The sequence below is a fragment of the Peromyscus eremicus genome, chromosome 4 (assembly GCF_949786415.1).
Source record: "Peromyscus eremicus chromosome 4, PerEre_H2_v1, whole genome shotgun sequence".
Classification (NCBI taxonomy): domain Eukaryota; kingdom Metazoa; phylum Chordata; class Mammalia; order Rodentia; family Cricetidae; genus Peromyscus; species Peromyscus eremicus.
The window spans coordinates 131712679-131737121 of record NC_081419.1 but is presented as its reverse complement, the minus strand read 5'-3'; the positions used below and the strand labels follow the sequence as shown (position 1 = coordinate 131737121).

Here is a 24443-nt window from a genome sequence, read left to right as displayed (position 1 = left end):
TCATTCTATAAATATTTATTGAGGACCTACTAAGTGCCAGCACTCTGCCAGATACCAAATGGTGAATTCAAAACCACAGAGTCTGCTCTTAACCACAGTGCCTGCTTTTAAAGCTCTTACAGGTCAGTGTGGGGAGAGGGCCCTTCCTGGAAGAGAGAGTCAAGTCCAGGCCAAGAGGGTGCATATGGTGAAGAAGAGACCTGTGGGGACAGGGTCTACCAGAGCCAGGAACAGAAACATCTTTGTGTTTGGGGACTCTCCAGAGATGTGCTGCCCATCTGGAATGGCAGATGGCAGGTCCAGCTGTGGCCTCCTGGGTCCATCTTTCTTCTTGTCCTCAGGCTCTTATGTACTGGACATTGGCACCCAAGTATAGGAAGTCCTAGGAAAAAACAGTCAAGAGATGCCTCTGAGTCAGTCATACACACTTGCAGGCCCAGCTCTTGGGAGACTGAGGCAAGAGCATCACAAATTTGAGAGGCCAGACCTTGTTAAGAGAGAGAGGGAGGGAGAGAGGGAGAGAGGGAAAGAGGGAGGGGAGACAGACAGACAGACAGACAGAGAATATGAATCCATTACTCCAAAAAGGTAGCTCTGCTGTAAAGAACACAAGCTCCACTAGAAATAAGAGTCAGGTCGGTGTGTAAATCTCCAGCTTCGGTCCCCAGGCTCTCTACCAGAGCCTTTGCCAGCTCCCTTCTCCCAGACGGTTCCCTATCTGTCATGTCCCAAGCTGCAGCTTCCTGGCAGGCCCTCATAAATGTCCTTTGTATCATCTAAATTTCCTCTCCTCGGCAAAGGACATGAATTTGTGAGCTCCTGGGCTTCACTTTCTTGCTGTTCTTAAGTTTCCATCATCTGGATGGGGTGGGAACTCAGCCCTCAAGTCCAGCTCAGACTCTTTTCCACAGTGATTCACCATGGTCTTTGGTGGTCAAAGGGCCATAGTTGATCTCAAAATTTTTTTTTTTTTTTTGGTTTTTCAAGACAGGGTTTCTCTGTGCAGTTTTGGTGCCTGTCCTGGATCTCACTCTGTAGACCAGGCTGGCCTTGAACTCACAGAAATCCGCCTACCTCTGCCTTCTGAGTGCTGGGATTAAAGGTATGCACCACCACCGCCTGGCTTTTGATCTCAAAATTCTAATGAATATAATAATGTGTGATAACTCTGATAGTCTCTTCCCAGGTGTTAGACATAAATGAAAAGCTTCCATTCTTGGCCCCTGACTTTCACAAAAACTCAAGGAAGTTTGAGCTATACCCCATGTACTGGGGAGAGAACTGGGGGCCAGCTGTGAATGGTCACCTAGCCTTTATTTTGAGCATTGATCAGATGGATTTTGACCACAGACCACAGCATCTCCAGTGAGGTTCACACATCTGCCAGCCCCATTATCTCATCTTGGAGATGCTGCTTAGAGAGGTAACCGGGACTCAGTGCAGATGGACCACAGAAATGGGTCATCACAATAATAGTCAGGAGAGTGAAAAGCAGGTATATTTCTTGCTGTATTGATGGAGTCAATCACCATCCTTGTGTCGAATGGGACTGTATCCAACTATCTATCACTGGGCTGGAGAAGCTAGATATGAGAAGGAACAAGCCCAAGGAATGACCTTTTTTTTTAAGGAAAAGAAATGAATCTCGATACTAGGCAGAAAGCTGTCAGAGATGAGGTCACTAAGAAAAATTGCAGTCACATCCTGGTAGCTGTGTCTCCTGATGGTTAGGCTGCCCCTCTGCAGTTAGGTTGTTTTCTGTGTCAGAAACTGAGGCCCCAGGGTATCCTCTCAGACAAGTGCACTAATGAAGGATCTGTATCACGTACTAACCCAAGATGAGTCCGTTATCACTTGGTTTTGCCTCCCCATTTTGTGAGGATCTTGGGAAGAAATGCCCTAAAATGGAGATCTGGTCCACCATGATTTGGGAGGGAGAAAGGTTTACCTTAGTCTAGGAATATGTCACCTATCTCATATTTATAAAAGCTTTCAAATCCACAAAGTAGGTTCTCCTGGTAGCTGGGTACCTTGGGGAAGCCCACTTCAGTCTCTTTGGAGTGTTTATCTAGCCTTTTAAATCACATTGACATCTATCTATCTATCTATCTATCTATCTATCTATCTATCTATCTATCTATCATCTATCATTTACTTATTCATCTAGTGTGTGTGTGTGTGTGTGTGTGTGTGTGTGTGTGTGTGTCTGTGTGTGAGCACCCACATGTGACACATACACACACCTCATGGTGCATGCCTGGAGGTCAGAGGACAACTTGTGGGAATTGATGGGAGTCAGTTGTCTCTTTCTATCATGTGGGTCCTGGGGATCCAACTCAGGTCATCAGACTTGGGGGCAAGTGCCTTCACCCCCTGACCCATCTCGCCAGCCCCTACTAAATAAACTTCTCTTTGAACTGTCTCTGTCTCTTGACTGAATTCAAACCACTCAGAACTGAGAGACCTCTGGACCAATAGAGAGCTAAACTGCCCATGTCTGAAACAAAAATTAAGAAAACCTTAGGGAAAGAAAAAAACCAACAAACCCTAAACCCCCAGGGTCCTGGAAACAGGTCTACCAAATTCCAACAGTGCATGTGGGTGGCAATGGGCCTGCCTTCAGACAATGAAAAACAATGTGTATAAGCTATAGCACTTGTTTAAAATAGGGTGCTCTCAGCTGCATTTGGGGTACAGCTCTTCCACTTACGAATCAAGATGGGGACTGAGGCTGTGGCTCAGTGTTGGAGTGTTTCTCAGCATGTGTGAAACCCAGGACAGCAGAAAATTAAACAAACAAAAACCAAACCAACTTGGGGAATCATAAAACTTACCAATGGCCTTGAAACATGGCCTGTGGGCAAGGCTGGGATTTTCAAAATGAGCCTTTTGGGGCCTCAGGCTGTGTCAAATACCTCCTGCCCAATAGTGACAAAATCTGTATGTTTTATTATTAATTGTGTGTATGCATATATAATTAATATGTTTATTATATCTGGCACCTGGGAAGTGACTATACAATTTATCATACATTATCATGTTTATTAGAATTTGGAGGTCAACTACGGCCATCTGACCGCTAAAGACCGTGGTGGATCCCTGGGGAAGAGCTGAACTTGGCCCAGTTCCCACCCGTCTAGATGATGGAAACGTAAGAACATCAAGAAAGTGAAGCCCAGGAGCTCTTGATTTTGTGTCCTCTGTCAAGAAGAAACATTTAGGTGGTACAAAGGACATTCATGAGGCTGCCAGGAAACTGCAGTGTGTGCATGCATCTGTGTGTGGGTTTGTGCATGTGAGCCCAGGTACCCACATAGCCCAGAGATATCAGATCTCCTGGAGCTGGAATTACATTACAGGCAGCTAGCTGTGAGCCACCCATTATGGGGGCTGGAAACAGTCTATGGTCTTCTGAAGGAGCAAAACTTGCTCTCCACCACTGAGCCACCTGTACTGTCCCCCGACCCCAACCTTGGCTTCAGCCTCATATCACTTCTAAAAGACACTCAGATGGCTTCCTGGCATATTTTAACTCCAGGTGACACTGTGTCCTCATGAGTCTTCCCAGCTGCAGGACTGAACTGGGCCCAACCTCTGAGTGGTAGCTTCTAGACCTGGTAGGCTGCCCAGCTCCCACCCCTCACATCCCCAGAGCCCCACTGACCTTGTGGATCTGGAGGTCAAGGTCGTGGAGCTGAATATTCCTTGGAAGAGGGAGGGGGAAGCCCTTGGCCAGCTCACCTGTGGGTCGACAACACCATTGAAGAGATGTGTTGATAACTGACAGCGACAGACAAATTTTTACCAAAGGCTCAGCGCTCTACATACGCTTGATGCAGTGTGCTCCCCCTCAGTGATTGCCTAAGATTGTGAGGTAGGTGTTATCACTATTCCCATTTTACAGATATGGAAACTGAGGCACAGAGTGACCAAGTAATTTGTTCTAGGTTCCAAAGCAAGAAAACTGCAGATTTGAACCCAGAATGGCTAGCAGGGTACCTAAGCCTCTGGACGTGGTCTGATGGAGGAAGTGGCGGGTATGGGGTAGCAGAAGAGTGTGACGAGCAGTGGGCAGCTCTCTGGCCTCCACCACCTGCTTCCTGTTGTAGCCTGCTGCAGCTGTATGTCACAGAACTGGCCTTGGGTCTTACAACAATCTATTTGACTACGGAGTTGGGCAGTTGACTAGAAAATGTACATTCATGACCCAATCCCTGGTCTTTCACCCGTCACCTCTGGAAGTATGGGCATTTCCGGAAGTCTCTCCTTCCCCATAGGAGTTTACTGTGAGTCAAAGAACTGTCTCCATCCCAAATCCCCACTGGGGCCCTGGAAGAACACGAGGCTGCCTTTATTTTCCATCCCACAGCAGCCATCAAAGCTCCGACAAGTGACTTCTCAGGTCACTCAGGAGTCCCTGGCTTCCAATCCAGGGCAAAGACTCTCTCCCCAGAAGTGGTGTCTACTCCAGACCTGGGAAGTCCTAGAGCCATTCTTACCGTTGACATCAGGGTAGAGGGTGTTGAGAAGGTAGTAGTTGAGGAATGCCTGAAATAGGTTCACCTGGGGGAGAAGAGGTGCACAGTGACCATGCTGCCATTTTTGTGCCCCAAATGAACAGTTACACATAGTTTACCTCAGCCCATGTGTTAATGGTGGAGCTGACTACAAATCTTTGCTCCTTTAATCCCAGTACTTGGGAGGCAGAGGCAGGTGGATCTGTGAGTTCGAGGCTAGCCTGGTCTATAAGTGAGTTCCAGGACAACCAGGGCTACATAGTGAGACCCTGTCTTGAAACAAAACAAAACGCACAACTAACCTTAATCTAATGAGAGCTAGCTTAGGAAATTTTTTTTCTCCAGAAAAATTAAACTACAGGAGATTCTCAGGTTTGCTACCCATGGAGAGCACCTGTCTGTGAATGAAGCCAAGATGGATGAAATTAGACCCGAGGGATGGGCAGAGGCTCTTGATGCACAGACCTGAGCTCCTGGATCCAGCTCTACTTGAAATGCTCACCCTTAGTTCTTATGCTGGTAGTTGTCTTGTGTGTGTGTGCATGCAGGTGTGCGTGCATGTTTGTATGGGTAAGTACACGTGTGTGGGTGTGTGCATGCATGTGTGTATGTGTGTGTGTGCTTATGAAGGACAGAGGTCAGCTTCAGATGTCATGCCTCAGGAGCCGTCTACCTTATTTTCTGAGCCAGGCTCTCTTACTGGTCCTGGGGCTCACTGATTAGGCTGGCCTCTGGGCTCCAGGGGTCCACCTGTTCCTCCCTAGCACTGTGATTACCATGCTTGGCTTTTTACTTGTGTGTTGGGGATTTGAACTTAGGTCCTCATACATGGCAAGCACTTTGCCTACTGAGCCATCTCTCAAGCCTTGCATTTTATTTTTAGTTACATGACCCTCTGAATCCCACCTCTCTGCTCAAGACAGTCTGAGGTGGATTTCTTTTCATTGCAGTTAAAAATAATTCTGACCAACAGCCAGTCTTATATTGGGACATAATTATTCATTGACCCTGTATTGCATTCTTGAGAGGCTCGACAGGGGCCCGGGCAGAGATCTGCTCTTCTACTCCCATTCCTATTCTAGGTGCCATGGCAACTGCTTCAAAAACATCCGCAATTAACTGGCATCTTAATCATGTTGTAACTAAGGACAGTGACTCACGTTGAATATGCCGACTTTGGACTCTATCAGTTTCACTTGTGCCCTGTAAGAAAGCAGAATCACGGGGGTAGGCATCATGGGGCGGGGAGGCGAAATAGGTCCCCAGAGAGGAGGAGGCGCAGGTGCCAGAGGGGCAGGAAAAACAGTCACGGTGATGTTGGGAAGACCAGCGGCGACTGGGGAAGTGTCAAAGAGCATTCAGCGTTCCAGTAAGTCAATACAGCTGAAAGCTAAAACTCACAGACTAAAAGCATAGCAAAAGCAGTGTGAGTTAATCAGTCATTTGAAATTTGTGGGAAAGTACAGCAAAAGAATTAAACCAACCGGAGTAAGTAATATTTATATTTCCAACCCAAATGGCAGGTCCTCAACATTGACAGGGGTGTCACTTCCCGCCCCTCCCCCAGTCACAGAGTCCAGATGGAGCCTGGCTGGGCACCTACGCATAGCTTCCCCCCCCCCCCCCCCCCGCTGTGCCGCCCACCCCTGTAGAGGATACTTACTTCTCTGGATGCAGCATCCCGGTGACCTTGCTGTTGTTGAAGGTCAATGAGGCAAACACATTAGCGACCTGGAAGAGGCAGTAGAAAGAAACAAGCTTTAATGATGGTGGTTGTCATGCTAGGGATGAGGGCAGGAATTTGCCCACTGGACTCAATGTGTTGATCAGTTAGGGACTGAACTTGGACATGAACAACTTTACTTGAATTTGCTGAGGGTCACAGGATTTAAACTTTGAGCAGGGTACCAAGAGAAGACCTGGAATTTGCATCCCTAGTCAGCTCTTAGAGGTCATGGCTAGGTACCCCCAGGGCTCAGCTCTAATAATGATAGTGATGAGTTCTATTTCATTTAAAAACAATTTGATATCATCAGTAACACTCCAAAAGGCAGACACGTGCTCTGAAAGGAACTGCCCTTCAGCACTTTGGCCTTGTTGAGTTGAAGCCTGAAACAAGACAGCAAATTCTTCATCTAGTGCACAGGGTCCCCCAAAGGATTCTGAAATCCATGCCCATTAGCCAGGAGCCATCCAGAAAGGAAAAACACTCTTGGTATTAAATTTAGAAAGAATTTTTTACAAGGGAATGGTTATGTGGGTGAAGGACCCTTAAGAAGCAAAAAAAAAGAAAAAAAAAAAGAAAAAGGTGTGGGAGGGGGCGTCAGAACTGAGTAAAAGCAGGAAGCCAATGCTGCTATTGGCCGATAAAGCTGGAAATCAAAATGCAAGGGAGCTTGGGAAATGTAGTCTTCAGTATCGGCTACATTGCAGAGGCAACAGGACAAAGACCCTCCCCACCACAGCCCTGACTTGGAGGGAGACATGTACATTATTAAATAAACAAATCTTCAAATAGCTACACAAATGCCTGGGCAACAAACACCATGAAGAGAATTAACAGAGTGCCACAGATTTAAAAAAATGCAAATGGTAAGACAGATTGGTGGAAAGAGGAAGCAAGAAAGCCCTTCCCGGGGTTGTAATACCTTACCACACCAAGCCGGAAGATAGGCTCTCGGGTGGAGCTGGGCAGGAGCACGAAGCCTTCAATCTCCATTTGAGGGGCCAAGGATAGATTCCCAGGACTGACATGCAGAAGCGGGGTAGAGACCACTGTTCCTTGGAGCTCCAAGTTCATGTCGGGGTACCTTCTGGTTATCTGGGGGTAGAATGTGGAGATTACGTCGGAAGAAGGAAATAGGTCTACAGAGTCTAGAGGGGGAACAAAGGGGACACTTTGGGTCTGGTTCTACTTTCCACAAGATGTGCTGTGTACCCTGTGCCTTCTTAACAGCAGAGGAACATCTGCCCGAGTAGACACCTCACCCCCACCCTCCCTGGCCAGTAGGGAAAGGGGGCACCGTAGCATCTGTGTTAGCTCTCAGAAACCAGACCTGACCAGATCTCATCATTCCAAGGGAGCTCAACCTTTTACTGAATTATGGTGGCCATAGAATTTAATCTGGGACAAGACTGGGGAGGGCGGAGTTGGTGGAAGAACAAACTCCCATGAGCCTTTGGTTCTATAAGAGTAGATCCATCTGTTACTGTCAGGGGAATTTGGAAGCTGGAGGAGGTGGGGCTGCTAGTCATTGAGGACACAGCAGGGGGCCACTTTGATGGGTGATTATGGTGATGACAAGAAGGAGGTAGGTCAGTCAGGAACCAGGGGGTGCTGGAGCCAGGGTGTGACCAAGGATGCCTCGGAACTAGCTGGGACAACTCGGTGACTTTGAGGAGGGCCAGGGCCTGAAAATGCAGGACTTGGACATTCAATTCCTTCCTAAATTTTAATTTGTTTTTAGATTTATTTATTCTATTTTATGTCTACGAGTATTTTGCCTGCATGTATGTCTGATGCCCAGAGGTCAGAAGAGGGCATCAGATCCCTTGGAACTGGAGTTGCGGATGATTGTGAGCCACCATGTGGGTGCTGGGAACTGAATACTATCTTCTGTAAGAACAACAGCTGCTCTTCTCTGCTGAGCCATCTCTCCAAAGCAAACTTTTAAATTCTTTCTTACCCTTTTAATTTCTTTCTGCACAGTACCAAGCCTTCTGCAAGGCACGGTTGGTAAAGTTGAGTGAGGAACCAGGGGGAATCTGGGGGACCAACTGAAACAACATACAGGAAGGTCTGGGGGCGGGGCGCAGAACCACAGGGATATTCACTGTGATGCTGGGGTTACCAATGGCTGCAAACAACCCATGAGTCCTATGGAGACTATACCCACACAAGAGCAGGTTGTCTCACTGTGACCAAAAGGGGAAGGAAGCTACTGAACTTCCAGTATGGAGGGTGTCCCACAGACAGGAAGGTCGGAGAGTGCAGAACACCACACCCGTTTGTGTAAAAGAACCTGGGAGAATGCGCACTGCCTCCCGCAGAGACTATGAGAGAGGGGTTGGGGGGCACTGGAGGGAGGGCTGAGTGGTTAAGAGCATATTTGCTTCTTGCAGAGGACCCGGGTTCAAGTCTTAGTACATGCAAAGGGGCCTCACGACCTGTGGGATCTGACACCCTCTTCTGGAATCTGACACTATTGGGAACCTGGGAGCCTTTTCATGGGAAGTAGGTCCCAGGGGTCAGCAGGGGCCAGGACTACTTCCTACCATCACTTTTATATCTCTGGAATGGTGAGATATGAGAACTTCTTTTCCATTTGGAAAAATCTCAGTACTAGGTGTAGTTGGTGCACAGCTATAGTTCCAAGTTCTTGGGAAGCTGAGGCAGGAGGATTGTAAGTTCAAAGCCAGCCTGGGCTACATATGAGATCCTGTGTTAGAAAACTGAGGGCTGAGTTGTATCTCAGAGGTAGTGAGCTTTTGTAGCATATGTGTACCCCCGGTCCCATTCCCAGCCCCTCAAATGTTGAAAGAGCCCCCGAAAACAAGCTGAGCATGCCTGGCTCCTGGTAAGCCCTTTCTGGTTGCTAGGTGATATTAATTAGGTGCCCTTCCCAGCATTCCCTTGGAGTCCAAAACATCAAAACCAGACCAGAAACCCTGAGGAAGGCTGACTAGGGGGCTTAGGCCCATGCTGCAAGGACTTTGAAGGGAGCCCTCAAGCCTGCAGCTCCTAGGCCTTCCCCAGGGTCTCCTCACTACCCTCTGATTCTGGGTCACAGAGGTTCTAGAGGGAAACCTTGGCAAACGGGTGGGCTCAAGCTGCGCCCATGGAGGGTGGAAGGAGCTTTACCTGGGGAGTGAAGGGGCGGAAGGCCTTGGTGTTCAGCCGGATGTTGGAGTCAGGTGGTAACTGCAGGAAGAAGGGCAGGGGGCTTTAGGGTGCTCATTAGAGGAGGATTGTGGAGACGGACGAGTCAGTCACTTCTCGTTGCTGTAACACAATACTTGACCAAAGCGACTTGAAGAAGGATCATTTTAGCTCACAGTTCAAGAGTATAGCCCATCACGGCAGGAGCTTGAGGCAGCTGGACACCCTGCCCCCACAGTCAGGAAGCAGAGAGCGGCCCTAGCTCAGCTCACCCTCCCCTTCCTGTTCAGCCGGGAGCTCAGCCTACGGAATGGTGCTGCCCACAGGTGGCTGCGCCTTCCACCTCAGTTAACCTAATCTGTATAAGCCCTCACAGAGATAGGGATTTGTCTGTCTTCCTGGTGATTCTAGAAGGAAGGATGAGCAGTGCTGTCCCTGGGGAGCACGGCGAAGCCCACTTTCTTTCTCACCATGTCGTCTGTGATGGAGAAGTTCAGGTACCCAGCCTGGTGATAAACCCGGCTGGCTGTGTTGAAGGCCTGATCTGAGATGGCAAAGTAGACCATTAGTTTACTGTCTTCAGGTAGGTTCATCGTTGGAGTGGGGGAGGCAGGCGAGGACCGGCGATTCCGATTAAAAATTTCACCCTGGAGAGAGAAATGGGGACAGTCGGATTGTTTGAAGTCTATCCCATGTCTAGCCACGGAGCTCAGGGGTTACCTACGACGACTGATGAATGGCTCTGACTAGAAACACCGTCCTTAACTGCCCCTTTAATGATGAAGTCCTTTGGGCAAATTGGTGTCACTTATGGCACAAGGGCCTTAGAAGCTTTGCTTTATGGAAACAGCAGGATGTGTGCTGGCCAGCCCCTCTGCTCCACCCACTTCTGATGCCCTCCCCCAGCAGGGCGGGCAAGGTCCTGGAGAAGTCGGGGAGAGCAAGTGGGAGTTTTGAGGCTGAGGGTGGTGTAGAGACACTGTGTGACTCCCACTTCTGGGGATACTACCCACCACTTCATAACTCTGGGCCCTGGGCAGAGCAAGAACCCCTAAAAATGAGAACAGCCCTGAAGTTAGGGAGCAGAGTGGGCTGACTGTCCTGTGGCTGACTCCCATTCTTGCACCCTCACCTTAAACATCACATCTAGCACCTGGGCCTTTGCGCGGGGAGCCTCCACCAAACTGTAGTCAATGCCCAGGACATTGTCAATCTCCGCTGTGACTGTAAGTTAGAGCAGGAACAGAGTGAGGGGCTGCAGCAGGGCCAGGGGTGGCCTGCAGCAAGTGAAGAGAGGGTGAGCCCTAACTGCTCCTCTAAATACCCTCAACCTGGGGGCTGCAGACTCAGTGGTTAAGAGTGCATCTTGGTCTTCTAGAGGACCAGAGTTCAAATCCCAGCACCCAGGTCAGACAGCTCACAACCATCTCTCTACCTCCAGCTCCAGGAGGACCTGATGCTTCTAGCCTTCCAGGGCATCTGAACTCATGTGTACATACCCACACACATACACACAAATGCATGTAATATAAAAATAATAAAAACAAAACCTTAAAAGACCCTCCACTCACCCATCCCATCCATCCCAGCTCCCAGGCCATACCTCTCCAACAAAGGGACATGGTAGAATTTTCCAGTCCCATGGTGGAGAAGCCGTGGTGAGGGTGTGAGGTTCATCCTAAGGCCTAAGCAGTTTCCAGAGTTGGGTCGTTACAGCCAGCCAGAGGGACACACACACACACACACACACACACACACACACACACACACTCTTCATGTTAAGCAAAATGACCAGGACATCCAGGTATCTCCCAAGGGCCTTGTGGGACTATCCCTTCCCTGTCCTTGGTTAAGGGACTGTTCCATGACCCACGCACAGTCAGATGTGCCAGCCCCAGTCTCAGCTTCAGTTGAAGGGGTGTTAGCAAGTGCCACTCAGGGGCCTGGGAGCCTCATCATAGAAGGCACAGACCCTTTGTCAAGTGCAAACTTTCCATATACATCCTAGAACTTGGACTCCAAACATGGCTGCTCCTCAGATGCACTCTTGAATGTGGACAAGAAATGAATGCAGGGCACTCCCTGCTGCCTTGTGGCCATTGCAAAAAATAGCAAAACTAGGCATCTCTGGTACCAGGGAGTGGCACTATTTGAAAGGATTAGGAGATGTGGCCATTTTGGAGGAAGTGTGTCACTGGGGGTGGGCTTTGAGATGTCAGAAACCCCTGTCAGGCCCAGGTTCTCTCTTTCTCTCTGCCTATGAATCAGGATATAGCTCTCAGCTACTCCAGCACCTGTCTGTGAACCACCATGCTTCCTGCCATGAAGATAATGGACTAAGCTTCTGAAACTGTAATCAAGCCTCAATTAAATGCCTTCTTTTATAACAGTGGCCTTGGTCATGGTGTCTCTTCACAGCAATAGAACAGTGACCAAGACAATGTTCATCAGTGGAACCTGCTAAATACCTGAGGACACCCTCAGTGGAATACTACACAACTGTTAAAAATCGTGGGGCTGCCTCAAGCGCTCTGGAAACCCTTTGGCAGGATACAGTTCTGAACACCTGAGCTTGTGACATCATTCACAGGTCTATACCCTAAAACCTGAAGCCACAGATCCTAGAACATTCAATGCAGCCCAGCCCAGAACAGTCTGTAACAAAAAACTACCCAGTGAGCCTTGAACAGCATGGTGGGAAAACGGATGGAGGGACAGCTGTGTCCCCAGCAAGGAGAATACCCGAACATCCCTGGGCAGCATGTGGCCTGGCCTCTTGTTTTAAAGAAAGACTTGGAAGGTCTCAGAAGACAGTGAGGTCCACTCATGTACCGTGCAGAGCTGGGACAGGCAGGGGCGGTGCTGACAGCTGCTGAGTAGTGACTGAAGGGGACCTTCTAGGTCAGGAGGCTGGCTACGTTTAGGATTTGAGTATTTTCCTCCATCAATGCATGTTGCTTTGAAGTAGGGTTTGTTTTTGAGACAATCTCATGGAGCCTGGGCTGGCCTATCGTTCACTATGTACTGGAGGCTAGCCTTGAACTTCTGGTCCTCCTGACACTATCTCCCAAGTGCAGGGATTACAGAAGTGAGATACCATGCCCAGCAATAAAAAGCCACTCGCTGACACTCCTTCACCTGAGACCCAGGCTGGCCCAGCTGACTATGTGTGGGACCTGGAACATTCTCCCAATCAGGGCTGTGGAGGAGGGGGCAGTCCAGTGCAGGACATGCTTGGCCTTCCTGGGTATGGGCTCCCCATGAAGCTTCAGGCTGCCAGAACTAGTCTGTGTTTGTCTCTCTGTCTCCCTGAACCTACATATACTGACATAGAAGTTTCTCCAAGTCACAGGGATTTCAAGATCAGAATAATATCTATATTGTGTATACGGAGAAGTAAACATTCACAATTAGTCACACACATACACACACACACACACACACACACACACACACACACGTACTCAGACACAAGAGAACATACATCTGTGAGCTTATGTGTCATTATATTTTTGTTTGTTTGTTTGTTTTGTTTTGTTTTTTTCCAAACAGAGTTTCTCTGTGTAGCTCTGGCTGTCCTGGAACTTGCTTTGTAGACCAGGCTGGCCTCGAACTCACAGAGATCTGACTGCCTCTGCCTCCCAAGTGCTGGGATTGAAGGTGTGTGCTACCACTACCCAGTGTGTCATTATGTATTGACAAGAAAAGAAATTATCTGAAAAGATCCACCCGAGATCAAGGCTACCTCTTGGCAGAAAAGCTGAGGAGAAAAGAGGATTGTAAATCACTCTCTCTACTCTTTTGTCTCTGAATATTTGATAGGATTCAAATATGGGCTTATGAAAAATGAAGAGAAATAGAGTCTCTAGGGGCATGTGGGTGTCCTACCTGGCAGAGTTTGGAGATAAGGCTGCAGGTCGGAGGTCACGGACTCCTGGATCAGCTCACAAACCTGAGAGGAACAGGAAGGGGAAGGCTGGTGAGTCTGCACCTATGCAAGCCCTCAGTGACATTTGCTCAGTGGCCATCGACCTGTAATGTCCATAAATGCTTAGCATATACCAGGTGCCACCAAAGCGGAAGTGATAAAACAAAAAATATCATGTCAGCCCTGACGTGGACTCCAACAGGGTCCGAGCGGGCTGTTCAGAGCTGGCCCCAAGGCTGGATGTCTGCAAACAGAAAGGTACTGGTGGGAATTGGTGCATGAAACCCCACCATTACGGGCTTCTTAGGGCAAGCCTGGGCTGCTGAAGCTCAGAGCTGAACAGCTGACCCTGTCTAAGCAGGCATAGAGGTCCTGCAGTTGTCCCCTACTGGCTGTCACTGGGCGGTGGCGACTTGGGCCGCCCCTGCTCCCTGGGTACCCATAGGAAACCCAGTGGTCGTGCCTATGAACCACTTACATACAATTTATTGCCACCAGTGGGGCTGGGAGCGTCTCAAGAGCAGTAAATAAATGTCTTCAAACCTGTTTGCTGTCCTGGATGCTGTGATCACTTGAGTTATTTATTATATAAGCCAACAAAATATGACCAAGAAGAAATATTTTCACGAAAACCAGAGATAAATACTCTGAAAGGCGAGGTGCCAACCGTGTGGTTCCCTCTGGACAACAGAGAAGCCAGGAGGAGGAGAAGCGTACTAAAAATAGAGCTGGTGCCTGGTGAGGTGGCTCAGCGGGTAAACAAACTTGGGCCCAATCCCGACATCCTGAGTTTGATACCTAGGACCCGCAGAGTGGAAGGAGAGGCTATCTCCCACAGATTGCGTCTGGCTTTTATACGAGTGCCATGGCACATGTGGTACTCCTCCCACAAATAGCAAGTAAATAAATAAATGTCACCAGCATGGGGATAGTCTGCAAGTGAATTCTTCATGCGCAACTGGTTGCGACAAGCTGATCCCACAGGTGAGAAAGACCAGGTGCTGTGTCTGCCGGGAGCCCATCTCAAAGAACAGCTCCGTGTCCTGTGCCAGTTCCCCTTTACTTACACCTGAGTCCGTGCGTGCGTGTTTTCTTTGTGTGTGTGCGCACAGGAGAGTGGGAACTTTCAACAGCATTTCTCCGCTTTCTTCTGTGGGTGTTGTATGTTGTGTGCATGTGTGCACATATGCACACTTGTGTGCAAGAGCACTCACCCGTGCATGCAGAGGAAGCCAGAGGTCGACTTTGAGTGTCTTTCCCTCTCTCTCTCTCCACCTTAGGTTTTGAATCTTGAGTGATCTCTCTCTGAGCCTGGAGCTCACTATTCAGCTAGACTAGATGGCCAGCGAGCCCCTGGGACCTCCTGTCTGTGACCCTGTAGCACTCGGTTACAGATGCGCCACACTGCTGGTTTCACATGAGGCTGGACATCTAAACTCAAGGCCCCGAGGCCTGCACAGTGAGCACGTTCCCCACTGAGCCATCTCTGCCCTGCTCCCCTCCATCTTGGCAGATTCTTCCTATGTACCCCAGGCTGGCCTCAAACTTGAGATTCTCCTGCCTCAGTATCCGAGTGCTGGGATTGCGGCTGTGTGCCACCGTGCCCAGCTAAAAGCTCTTTTTGATTTGTGAGTTACTACCGATTGCGATGTACCCATGTGTGCGGTGAAAGGGAGAGACATGGAAACTCGGTCCTGCTGCAGTCTCAGGTGGCTTCTCCGAAGAGGATAGCCATGTCTGACGCACGTTTAAGGACAATGGTTCCCGAGGGCTGTCAGTCAGGTGGTAGGCAGTGGGGAAGGCCATGGGGACTGGGCAGGCAAGGGTAATAGCTCATCTTTTCTTTGCAGCTGGGAGAGAATGTCATCTGTGAGGTGTCATGGAAGGGATGGTAGCCTGGAAGATATGGGGTGCAGCTGGGGAGCCCAGAGTGGCGCCAGCCCCACATTGGGTTGTCCCTTCCCTGGAAAGACAACATCCCACCAAATCCCCCAAATCCTGAGCCTGGGCACCCTGTTATTTCAGAGACCTAATGCTTGTGGAGGGGAAAGATGGGGTCCTCCATTCCAGATGCCTAGGAGGGCCTTCTGGAGGCATGGAAGCATGGTAACTAAGGGTGCTGCAAGGAGGAGGAAACCCTCCCTCTAGATTTAAATCCTCATCAGTAGCCACTGGCCCTGCGACCTCTGCATCTCTGGGTTCTGCCTGCTTGCTCACAGGACCCGAGCCCAACCGCTTCCTAGGTGTTTGGGGGTACAGGGCAACAAGACAGCATGTCTTCCAGAGCATGCCTTCTTAGCCTCACTGGTTCAGAAAGCGCGTTCTACCCTGAGCAGCAAAGAGTGAGTCCTGTAGCAGCCAGAGACAAGAGCTTGCCGAAAAGAGATGCCTGAAGACTCATAGAGAGCAGGGCCAAGCGGGATCTTCAACCCTTCCTAGACACTCAGCTCTCCTAAGGCCTTTGGCATCTGGGCCCAGTGCTGGGACAGTCCCCATCCTAGTCTGACCAGGTAGCACTGGTTAGTTTACTACATACACTCTTCTGAGCCTCCCCAGTCTCTCCTTCAAAGTCTGAGGTCAATCCCAGTTTGGTGTTGATGTTTATAACCCCAGGAACATCTTGGGCTTGAGGCTAGCCTGAGCCATATAGTAAGACCCTGTCTCAAAACATAAAAAGAGCCGGGCAGTGGTGGCACACGCCCTTAATCCCAGCACTCGGGAGGCAGAGCTAGGAGGATCTCTGTGAGTTCGAGGCCAGCCTGGTCTACAGAGTGAGATCCAGGACAGGCACCAAAACTACACAGAAAAATCCTGTCTCGAAAAAACAAAACAACAACAACAACAAAAAAAAAACCCAAAAACCATAAAAAGAAAAATTGAGGCCAAGATTATGCAAAAACCTTAGCTCATTATTCCTGGCCAAAGCACAGGACCATAAAACAGCAGCTGTTCTTTATAAATAAGAATAGTATATTCTGCACTAATTATGTTAATTGAGCAAAACAATAATTATGCCACTGTATTTTGTGATAAAATTATTGCAACGTATATTGTTATAAGATATATTGCTAATCATTATCAGAAGCAGCAGCAGGGAGTGTAAGTCACTTTGGTGATATGTCATGGGTTCGAGGCTGGCATGTTTATCAAGTTCACCTTGACCCCGGGACCACAGTGTGTGTGTGTGTGTGTGTGTGTGTGTGTGTGTGTGTGTGTGTCTGTGTAACAGGCCTCTGCAGCCTGTCCAGAGACAGCAGCCTGTGGAGAGATCCACCTGACCCCCCTGGCCTTAATTACCTTCTTCTCCAATACTTTTCGGAGCTTGGATTCGATCTGGTTGTGGAAGAGATTCAGCAGCCACCTGGGCAGGGGACACAGTATACAGTCAGCTGTCTGCCACTGGGTACAGGGACAGTGAGGATGGAGAAAGCCAGGCCCTGCCACCTGGAGATGGAGAGATGGCTCAATGGTCAAGAGCACATACTGCTCCTGCAAAGGATCCAAGTATGGTTCTCAGCACCCACATCAGGGGTCTCACAATAGCCCTGCCACGTCCAGTATGGCAGCGCCCACATCAGGGGTCTCACAATAGCCCTGCCACGGCCAGTATGGCAGCGCCCACATCAGGGGTCTCACAATAGCCCTGCCACGGCCAGTATGGCTGGCTTCAGCCTCCTGCCATAGCTGAGAGAACATGCGATTTGGGGTTGGAACTAGAGTCTATTTTTCTAGCCAGGGGAACTGAGATTGGGAGGCAAAAACCTGAACATAGACTTGAACCTTGCCCAAAGCCACATGTTCCTCCACTACCCAAAGCTTCCTCCCCTGACAAGGTCCCCTAAGTCTGTTGGGTTGTGGAAATGGTACCTCAGCACTTCTGCCTGGGTCTGTACCTGTCTGTCCCAACAGCGTCCTCAAGGGATGGTCTCTAGTGTCTGTGGGGTGCTAAGCATTCCACCCAGATCTGGACACTTGTCAGAACCCACCGAGGACCATCCCCAGGGGGTCCCTGGGGTGACTCACCCCACCTTTCCTGATATGTCCACATTCACATCATAGATGCGGCTGCTGCACCTGGAGGCGGTGATTGTGGGCCGCCCCAGGGGATCGCTGCCCAAGAGGAGGTCCACTGAGATGGTGATACCCTTGACATCCAGGTCAAAGGAGCCCTGAAGTTTCCTGGAGGTCAGAGGAACAGTTATTCATTGTGGCTACGATCTGCTGCCATTGGAGCATAAACAGGAACCTGGATTCTTATTCAAAGCGAGTGGACATGAGCAAAGATTTATGACTTAATCACAAATAAGAAAAAAAGATTTATATGCGCAGACACAGAGGCTCATTCCTTAATCCACACAATGAACAAAGTAATAAGAAAGAGAGAAAGCAATGAAAAGAAAGTCAAGCTCTGCGCAGCTCTAACACAGGAAAGTTATGGAAAATGAACCTACAACAAAGCCAGTTTCCACCCAAAGTTGAGTAAGAATTGGTAAGACTTGTGCGTCCCCATCCCCCCGCCCCCACTTACACCAAATCTGTAAATGTGGCCATTTAACTCTTCTGGTGGGGCTCTGTTTATACTTTGCAAAAACACATGGCTGGAAGCTGCCACCAAGCTGAGACTGGTCCTGGGCTGAATTGTGTCCCCAAATGCACAGGTTAAAGCCCCGCCCCCCGTACTCCTTGGTGGTGACACCACATGGAGACAGACGTGTTGGTGTGATTAACAGAGGCAAAGAAGGCAGGTCCTCACAGGACAGTGGTTCTCAGCCTTCCTAATGCTGCGACCATTAATACAGTTCTTCATGCTGTGGTGACCCCCAACCATAAATTATTTTTGTTGCTACTTTATAACTGTAATTTTGCTACTATTATGAATTGGAATATAAACATCTGTGTTTTCCACTGGTCTTAGGTGACTCCTGTGAAAGGGTCATTTGATCCCAAAAGGGTTGCAACCCATGGGTTGAGAACCACTATCATAGGAGGTCAGGATGTAGGAAGGGAGAAACCCGTGCAAGAGCCCACATGGGAGTGTGGCAAACACTTGCCATCTGCGAGCTGAGGAGAGAGGCCCCATGGGAAGCCAGGCCTGCTGCCTCCTTGACCTTGGCCTTCTGACCTCTAGAGGCCTTAAATTATGTGTGTTTTGTGGGGCTGCCCCATCCAGGGGCTGGAACTGAATAGCCCTTGATGCAGGGCAGAAGGAAGGGTGAGCAGGCTGAGCTGGGGACTTCTGGGTACCTCTCACAGTCTCCAGCATCCTGTTCATGAGTGACAACTGTCCCTAAGCTTACTCCTCCCATTCTGTGCCTCCTTCTGAGGGAGGGGACATTTGGAAGGGCACTTCCTGAGGACAGCCCTAGATTATGGGAGGTCCTGGCCTGTGGGAAACAAACAGGGAATAGGGCATGTGGTCTTGCTTAGTCCAATCAGAACCCTTAGGAGAAGCAGGCCTGTCCCGAGAGAGAGAGAGAGAGAGAGAGAGAGAGAGAGAGAGAGAGAGAGAGAGAGAGAGAGAGAGAGAGAGAGAGAGAGAGAGCGCACACACGAGCGCACATGGTCCACACCAGTCTGTCCATCATGTGGTTTTTCCGACGACCCAGGAAGAAGGAATGAAGGCTAAGACCACAGGCCCGGGGGCAGATGGGACTTAACTTACAGGAAGGACTTGCGTGCCTTCCACTTGCCTTTGACCTCAATGGAAGAGTCGGAGATGGCGAGACTCAGGCCCTGGCCTGGGAGCGGCTTCAGGGAGGAGCCACGCAGTTCACAGTTCTCGACCTTCAGGCTGCAGGGAGACAGGAGGGAGGCATCAGGCTGGTGTCAGGACACGGCTGGCCCATGAACCATGCTTCCTCCTTCTCAGCCTTACCTGGCACAGCACCAGGCACGCTTCAGACAACCCTCCTGATGTCACCGGGGTCCCTGAAGCAGCCCGGTGCTGCTTTGCCCTTTTTTTTTTTTTTACAATAGAGTAACTACATTCTGAGGAAAGGGTTCAATGGGTCCAGGCACACAGGATTGGGCCCCGTAAACCTCGGGGCTGGTGACAGTATCCTGGGGTGGGCAGATACTCTCCATCAGATGGCAGATCCTTCCTCCACCCCTGCCCTCCTCATGCCCAGGAAGGGGATCAGATTTAAGAAAGCCTGAGATAGCCCTCAGAGAAGACCGGAAGGGGCCAAGGCTATCCATGGGAAACAATAGGTCGATTCCTTTTGGGGTGGAGGTGTTGGAGGAGCTTGGTACACAATAAGTGCTTAATAAATATGCACTAACAAGAAGAATAAAAGAAAGGAACACCAAGCAAGAGGGCGTTCATAGGCTGCAGGCCTGACTGCTCTTTCCGCTCTCCATCCTTTATGCCTCTTTAAAAAAACAAAAACAGGAGGCACTTACATCTAGTAAAGCCTTAAAGACTCAGCCCGGGTGCCCCCTCCTCTGGGAAGCCTTCCCTCACTGCCCCATCCACAAAAGGCAATGTTAGTGGTCAGGATACTTCACTTTAAGTTCTAAGCCTAGCTTCCCTTCCAGGCTTCTTGATTGGCGGGATCCTGAATTAGCCCTCTAAGGGAGAGAGAGCACAGCAGCTCCACTGCTGATGAGGAACCTGAGGCTCAGGCCACACACTCAGCAGGCATTAACACTGCTGCATGTTGAATGCAGGGACCCAGCTCCCTCCAAGAAGCCCCCTCTGAACCCCCATTGCATGCCCCAAGAGGCTGCCGGGACCACTCCCCAGTCACCTATGAAACTCGTAATGCCCGCGGCCCACAGGCTTGATCTTGAAGTCCCCGGTGAAGTCAGGCAGTGTGATCTTCTGCAGTTCTCTCTGCAGAGCCAACACCCCCTCCTGGGCCGCTGCAGACAAGGAAAAGCTGGGGTCAGCCTGGTCACCCTGGCCCCACTCCTGTTCTCTAAATTCTTCAGTGGCTCCCACCTTCCCTGGATAGAGAGGCCGGTGTCCTTGCTGACAGTAATTACAGCACAGGCTGCCCAGCCCACCAGAGCCAGGCAGCATGGAGCCAGGAGAGTGCCTCAACATCATGCAGTTGTTAGGCTTGTGCCCATTTTACAGAAGAGAATGGAGAGGTCTTTACCAACAACACGACCAGGAAAGGAGTGCTGCCCGCCTGGGGTGTGGCAAACACTGCCAGAATTCCAGGGCTAGAATCCTGGCCATGATGTCTTTCTAACCGAGTGACTTTAACAAGTCCCCAGACTTCACTTTCTCTATCCCTCAGTGACAACAATGACACCCTCCTCATGGGCGTGATGGAGCCCAGCATGTCACACCAGTGCAGCCTAACCAAACTCAGAACACTGGGCACACACGTGGCACATGCCACCAACTCCAGAGCACTGGACACACACATGTCACCAACCCCAGAGCACTGGGCACACATATGTCACCAACCCCAGAGCACTGGGCACACACATGTCACCAAACTCAGAGCACTGGGCACACACATGGCACCAACCCCAGAGCACTGGGCACACACATGTCACCAACCCCAGAGCACTGGGCACACACATGGCACCAACCCCAGAGCACTGGGCACACACATGTCACCAACCCCAGAGCACTGGGCACACACATGGCACCAATCCCAGAGCACTGGGCACACACATGGCACCAACCCCAGAGCACTGGGCACACACATGTCACCAACCCCAGAGCACTGGGCACACACATGGCACCAACCCCAGAGCACTGGGCACACACATGTCACCAACCCCAGAGCACTGGGCACACACATGGCACCAACCCCAGAGCACTGGGCACACACATGGCACCAACCCCAGAGCACTGGGCACACACATGGCACTAACCCCAGAGCAATGGGGTTTCCAAACAAATGCAGTTAGCGGCCCTACTGTGCCTCTGACAGGAATAGAATCTAGGTGGCTGCCTCCAGCCGGGCTAGGCACACAGGTCACTAGAGGCTTCTCTTTCATCTCTTTCAATGTGACCTCTTCTTTAGGGTGTGTGCAGCAGGAGCCCTCTGACAGATTGCCACCCTTTGTCCCTGGCTAGTTCTTACTGCCTTTTCTACTTTACCTCCTCCAGGAAGCCCTCCCTGATTTTACCCTGTCCACAGCCTGTCTTAGATCCCAACATCCGCACCCACCTGAGGGAATGCTATGACCTCCAGAAGGCAGTGGAGGCCCTTCAGATGTGACATGTCTGGGCTGTACAAGCACCCCAGCTCCCTCATCCCTTGGACATGATAATTCTGTGGTATCATCTCAGCATCTTGTCAAAAAGCCTTCCCCAGTTTTTAAAGTTGGGTCAAGCCTGGTGGTGCAGAACTGTAACCCAGGTTACTTTGGGAGGCTGAGGCAGGACTATCAGAACACGTTCAAGTCCCGCCTGACCTAAGAGTGAGTTCAAAGCCAGGCTGGGTAACTCAGTGAGTTGCTATCCAAAATTCAAAACTGAAAAAGAGAAGATGTGGGGGTCGAGTACCTGCCTAGCATGTGCAAGGCCCTGGGTTCGATCCCCAGTACTGCAATAAATAATTGGGGGAAAAAGCCAGTAGTAAGATAAGCATAGGCAACCGAGGAGTGCTCATCTTGAAGGTACCAACCAGTATATTTTGAAGTTTGATAAGCCACATGACCAGCACGCAGATCCCGATGTGCCACACCCCATCCTCCAGCCAGCCTCCCTTAGTCCCTCCCAGTCTCTAACTGCTTCCAGCTGTGACTTGTGGGTTTTAGGTCACGTATGAAACACCACCAAGACTCTTCCTGAGGGAACCGTCCCAGGCCCCTCCCTGCGTGGGGCTGTTCCCCAGGCTCTCCTCTGCCTTCTAGTCCTAGCTCATCTGCCGCTGCTATCTGCCTTTCTCTCAGCCACCTCCTGCTTCAGCTACCCAAACCTTCCTCCCTGCCTGGGTGCAGAAGTCAGATAACACAAGTCAAGTGTGCTGAGGTCACACCGCTGGGGAGTGACGGGGCCAGAATCGCAGCTATGGCCACATGACCCACGTAGCAGCCTCCCTACCAAAGGTACAACGTCCTCCATGTCCTGGCTATGCCAGGTGTCGGGTCTCCTAGGCCAGCCTGCAGTGCGGCCTCTTACCGTACTCCAGGCCCTTGTCGGTGATCCGGGCCACCAGGGCGGGGTTGGCACCTCGAGTCCCGGGTGTGGACAAGAGCAGCAGCCCCAGCAGTGTCGACAGCAGAGGCACAGTCCCAGCATCCATCCTGGACCCTCGGTGGGTGAGTGGGAGCTGTGTCAACGTGGGCTAGCTCTGGTGCCCTTAAGTAGCCAAGGCCCAGGGTTAGGGGCGGTTCTTGAGGGAGGGCGGGCTCCCGCAAGCGCAAGCGGGAAAGGGAGGCCCGTGGACTGGAACCTGCTTGCGACATTACTGGGGTCACTGTTGTTACCACGGCTCAGGTTGGGAGGGTGGGCCCGGCCCCAGGGGGTGAGCCCCGCCCACACTCCCTGGAGGGTCTGCCTTGCCTCAGCCAATCTTTTGACCACTCTGCTGGGAAGGCCTGGTGTGTCGGGCAGGAAACTGAGGCTCACTCAGGGTCACAGCCCAGGCCCATGAAAGCTGGAAGGGATAATAGGTGTGGCTCGGTCTGGACTCTGCTTTTTTTCAACTCTTGTTTGTTGAAATAACCACTTCTGCTTCCAGCCTTGCTGTGGCATAATTGTCCGGACGGCAGGTTGGCAAATCTTCAAACGTTAATTTCCAGCATCAAGCCAAACCAAACACCACCCAAAAGCTCTCAAAACAGCCTTGTGCCCCTGACCCCAGCAATCTTCCTTCTGGGACTTGCTGTGCATAGCTCAGTCAGTGTGCAAGTGTGTCAGCGGCGGCGCTGTGTGACCCAGGCGGAGCAGTGAGCCCCAGCTAAGGTGTCAGGGAAGAGGGGACTGCTCACGTGCATTTTAACTCGGGGGGGGGGGGGGAGATTGTAATGGCACCACTCCTCTAAGAGCTGAACTTGGCAGCTCATCCCTACTTTCCCCTTTTTTACACTTTGTAAGGATCCTACGTCCTCCCTGTTTCCTGGCATTCTAGAAAATTCTTCAGTTTGTTTGTTTCTTTGATTTTGGAGAGGGGTGGGGGATGTCTCCTATGCAGCCCAGATTGGTCTGGAGCTCTTGATCCTCTTTAAGCCCTTTCCACTTCCCTAGTACCAGCATTTGAAATTCCAAGAAGTTGCAGCTCGTGATACAGATGTTAACTGCTGAATACTCTCAGATTTACAGAACAGAGAGCAATGAGGACCCTCACAGGACATCAGAGCAGGCAATGCCAGCCTTCTTTAGTTTTTCATTCTGAATATAGACTAACACAAACCCCTGAACTGCCTGGAGGGCTAACAGAAAAGTCCAAAGTGTGTGAAGAGAATGGAGAAGGGCCATGGATCTTCACGATACAGTACTAACCCAGCATGCACGAAATCCTGTGTGTGTAAGGACATAGGAACTAGCCCCATGAGGCCCAGGCTGCAATGTTCCACAGCCAGAGGATATAGGAAAATAAGAAAGACTCACACCCAGGGCCATGAAGACCCCGAGAAGCAGGTAGTCTTCCTGCCCACAGCCTCGTCTTTTCTCTTCCTGTGAGACCCCTTTGTGCTCCTGAGTTCTGTGTGTCGAAGCTTCGAGGGCGCGAGCTCCCTGCACCGTCCAGGTTGCCGGCCCTTGAATAAATCGGATTTCCTACCCACCAGCTCTCATTTCCCAAGGACCAGCTTCCAGGAGGGGAGCAGCCTGCCTCTGGGTCTGATTTGGTGACAGAGCTGCAGAAATAAATGGGAAGTGTCATTTCCAATGACACTACAGTGTAAGTAAGGTTCTATGCCTTACAATAATCAAGATCAAAATTATCAAGGAGTTATGAAGGTTGCCCCTGTTAGTTGGGTAGGATTGTGGGTATTTGGGGCTTAAGATATAACTCTGTGGTAGAGTGCTCACCCAGCACACACATGACATTGAATTTTATATTTTATTGGGTACTGGGATGTAGTCCTGGATATATATATATTTACAGTAAGTAAAGATAATAAAATGTCACAGCAGGAAACACAATTTACAGTAGGGATGGCCCTGTGTTTTTGGCTTTCACCCCATCATTTCCAATATTTATAA

At 50.3% G+C, this 24443-nt stretch overlaps 1 protein-coding gene across 1 annotated transcript; it reads right to left on the bottom strand.

Annotated features, from left to right (window-relative positions):
* Positions 1-22706, bottom strand: Lbp (lipopolysaccharide binding protein). Its single transcript, XM_059259716.1, has 15 exons — positions 22416-22706; positions 20074-20188; positions 18987-19115; positions 17348-17503; positions 16622-16685; positions 13285-13348; positions 10529-10620; positions 9867-10043; positions 9379-9438; positions 7171-7338; positions 6181-6248; positions 5678-5720; positions 4500-4563; positions 3665-3741; positions 1-382 (listed from the first exon to the last, which is right to left on the bottom strand). Exons 1-15 carry the CDS (start codon positions 22537-22539, stop codon positions 338-340), a joined length of 1446 nt encoding a protein of 481 aa, XP_059115699.1. The 5' UTR covers positions 22540-22706; the 3' UTR covers positions 1-337.
* Between the last annotated feature and the right edge of the window lie 1737 nt (positions 22707-24443).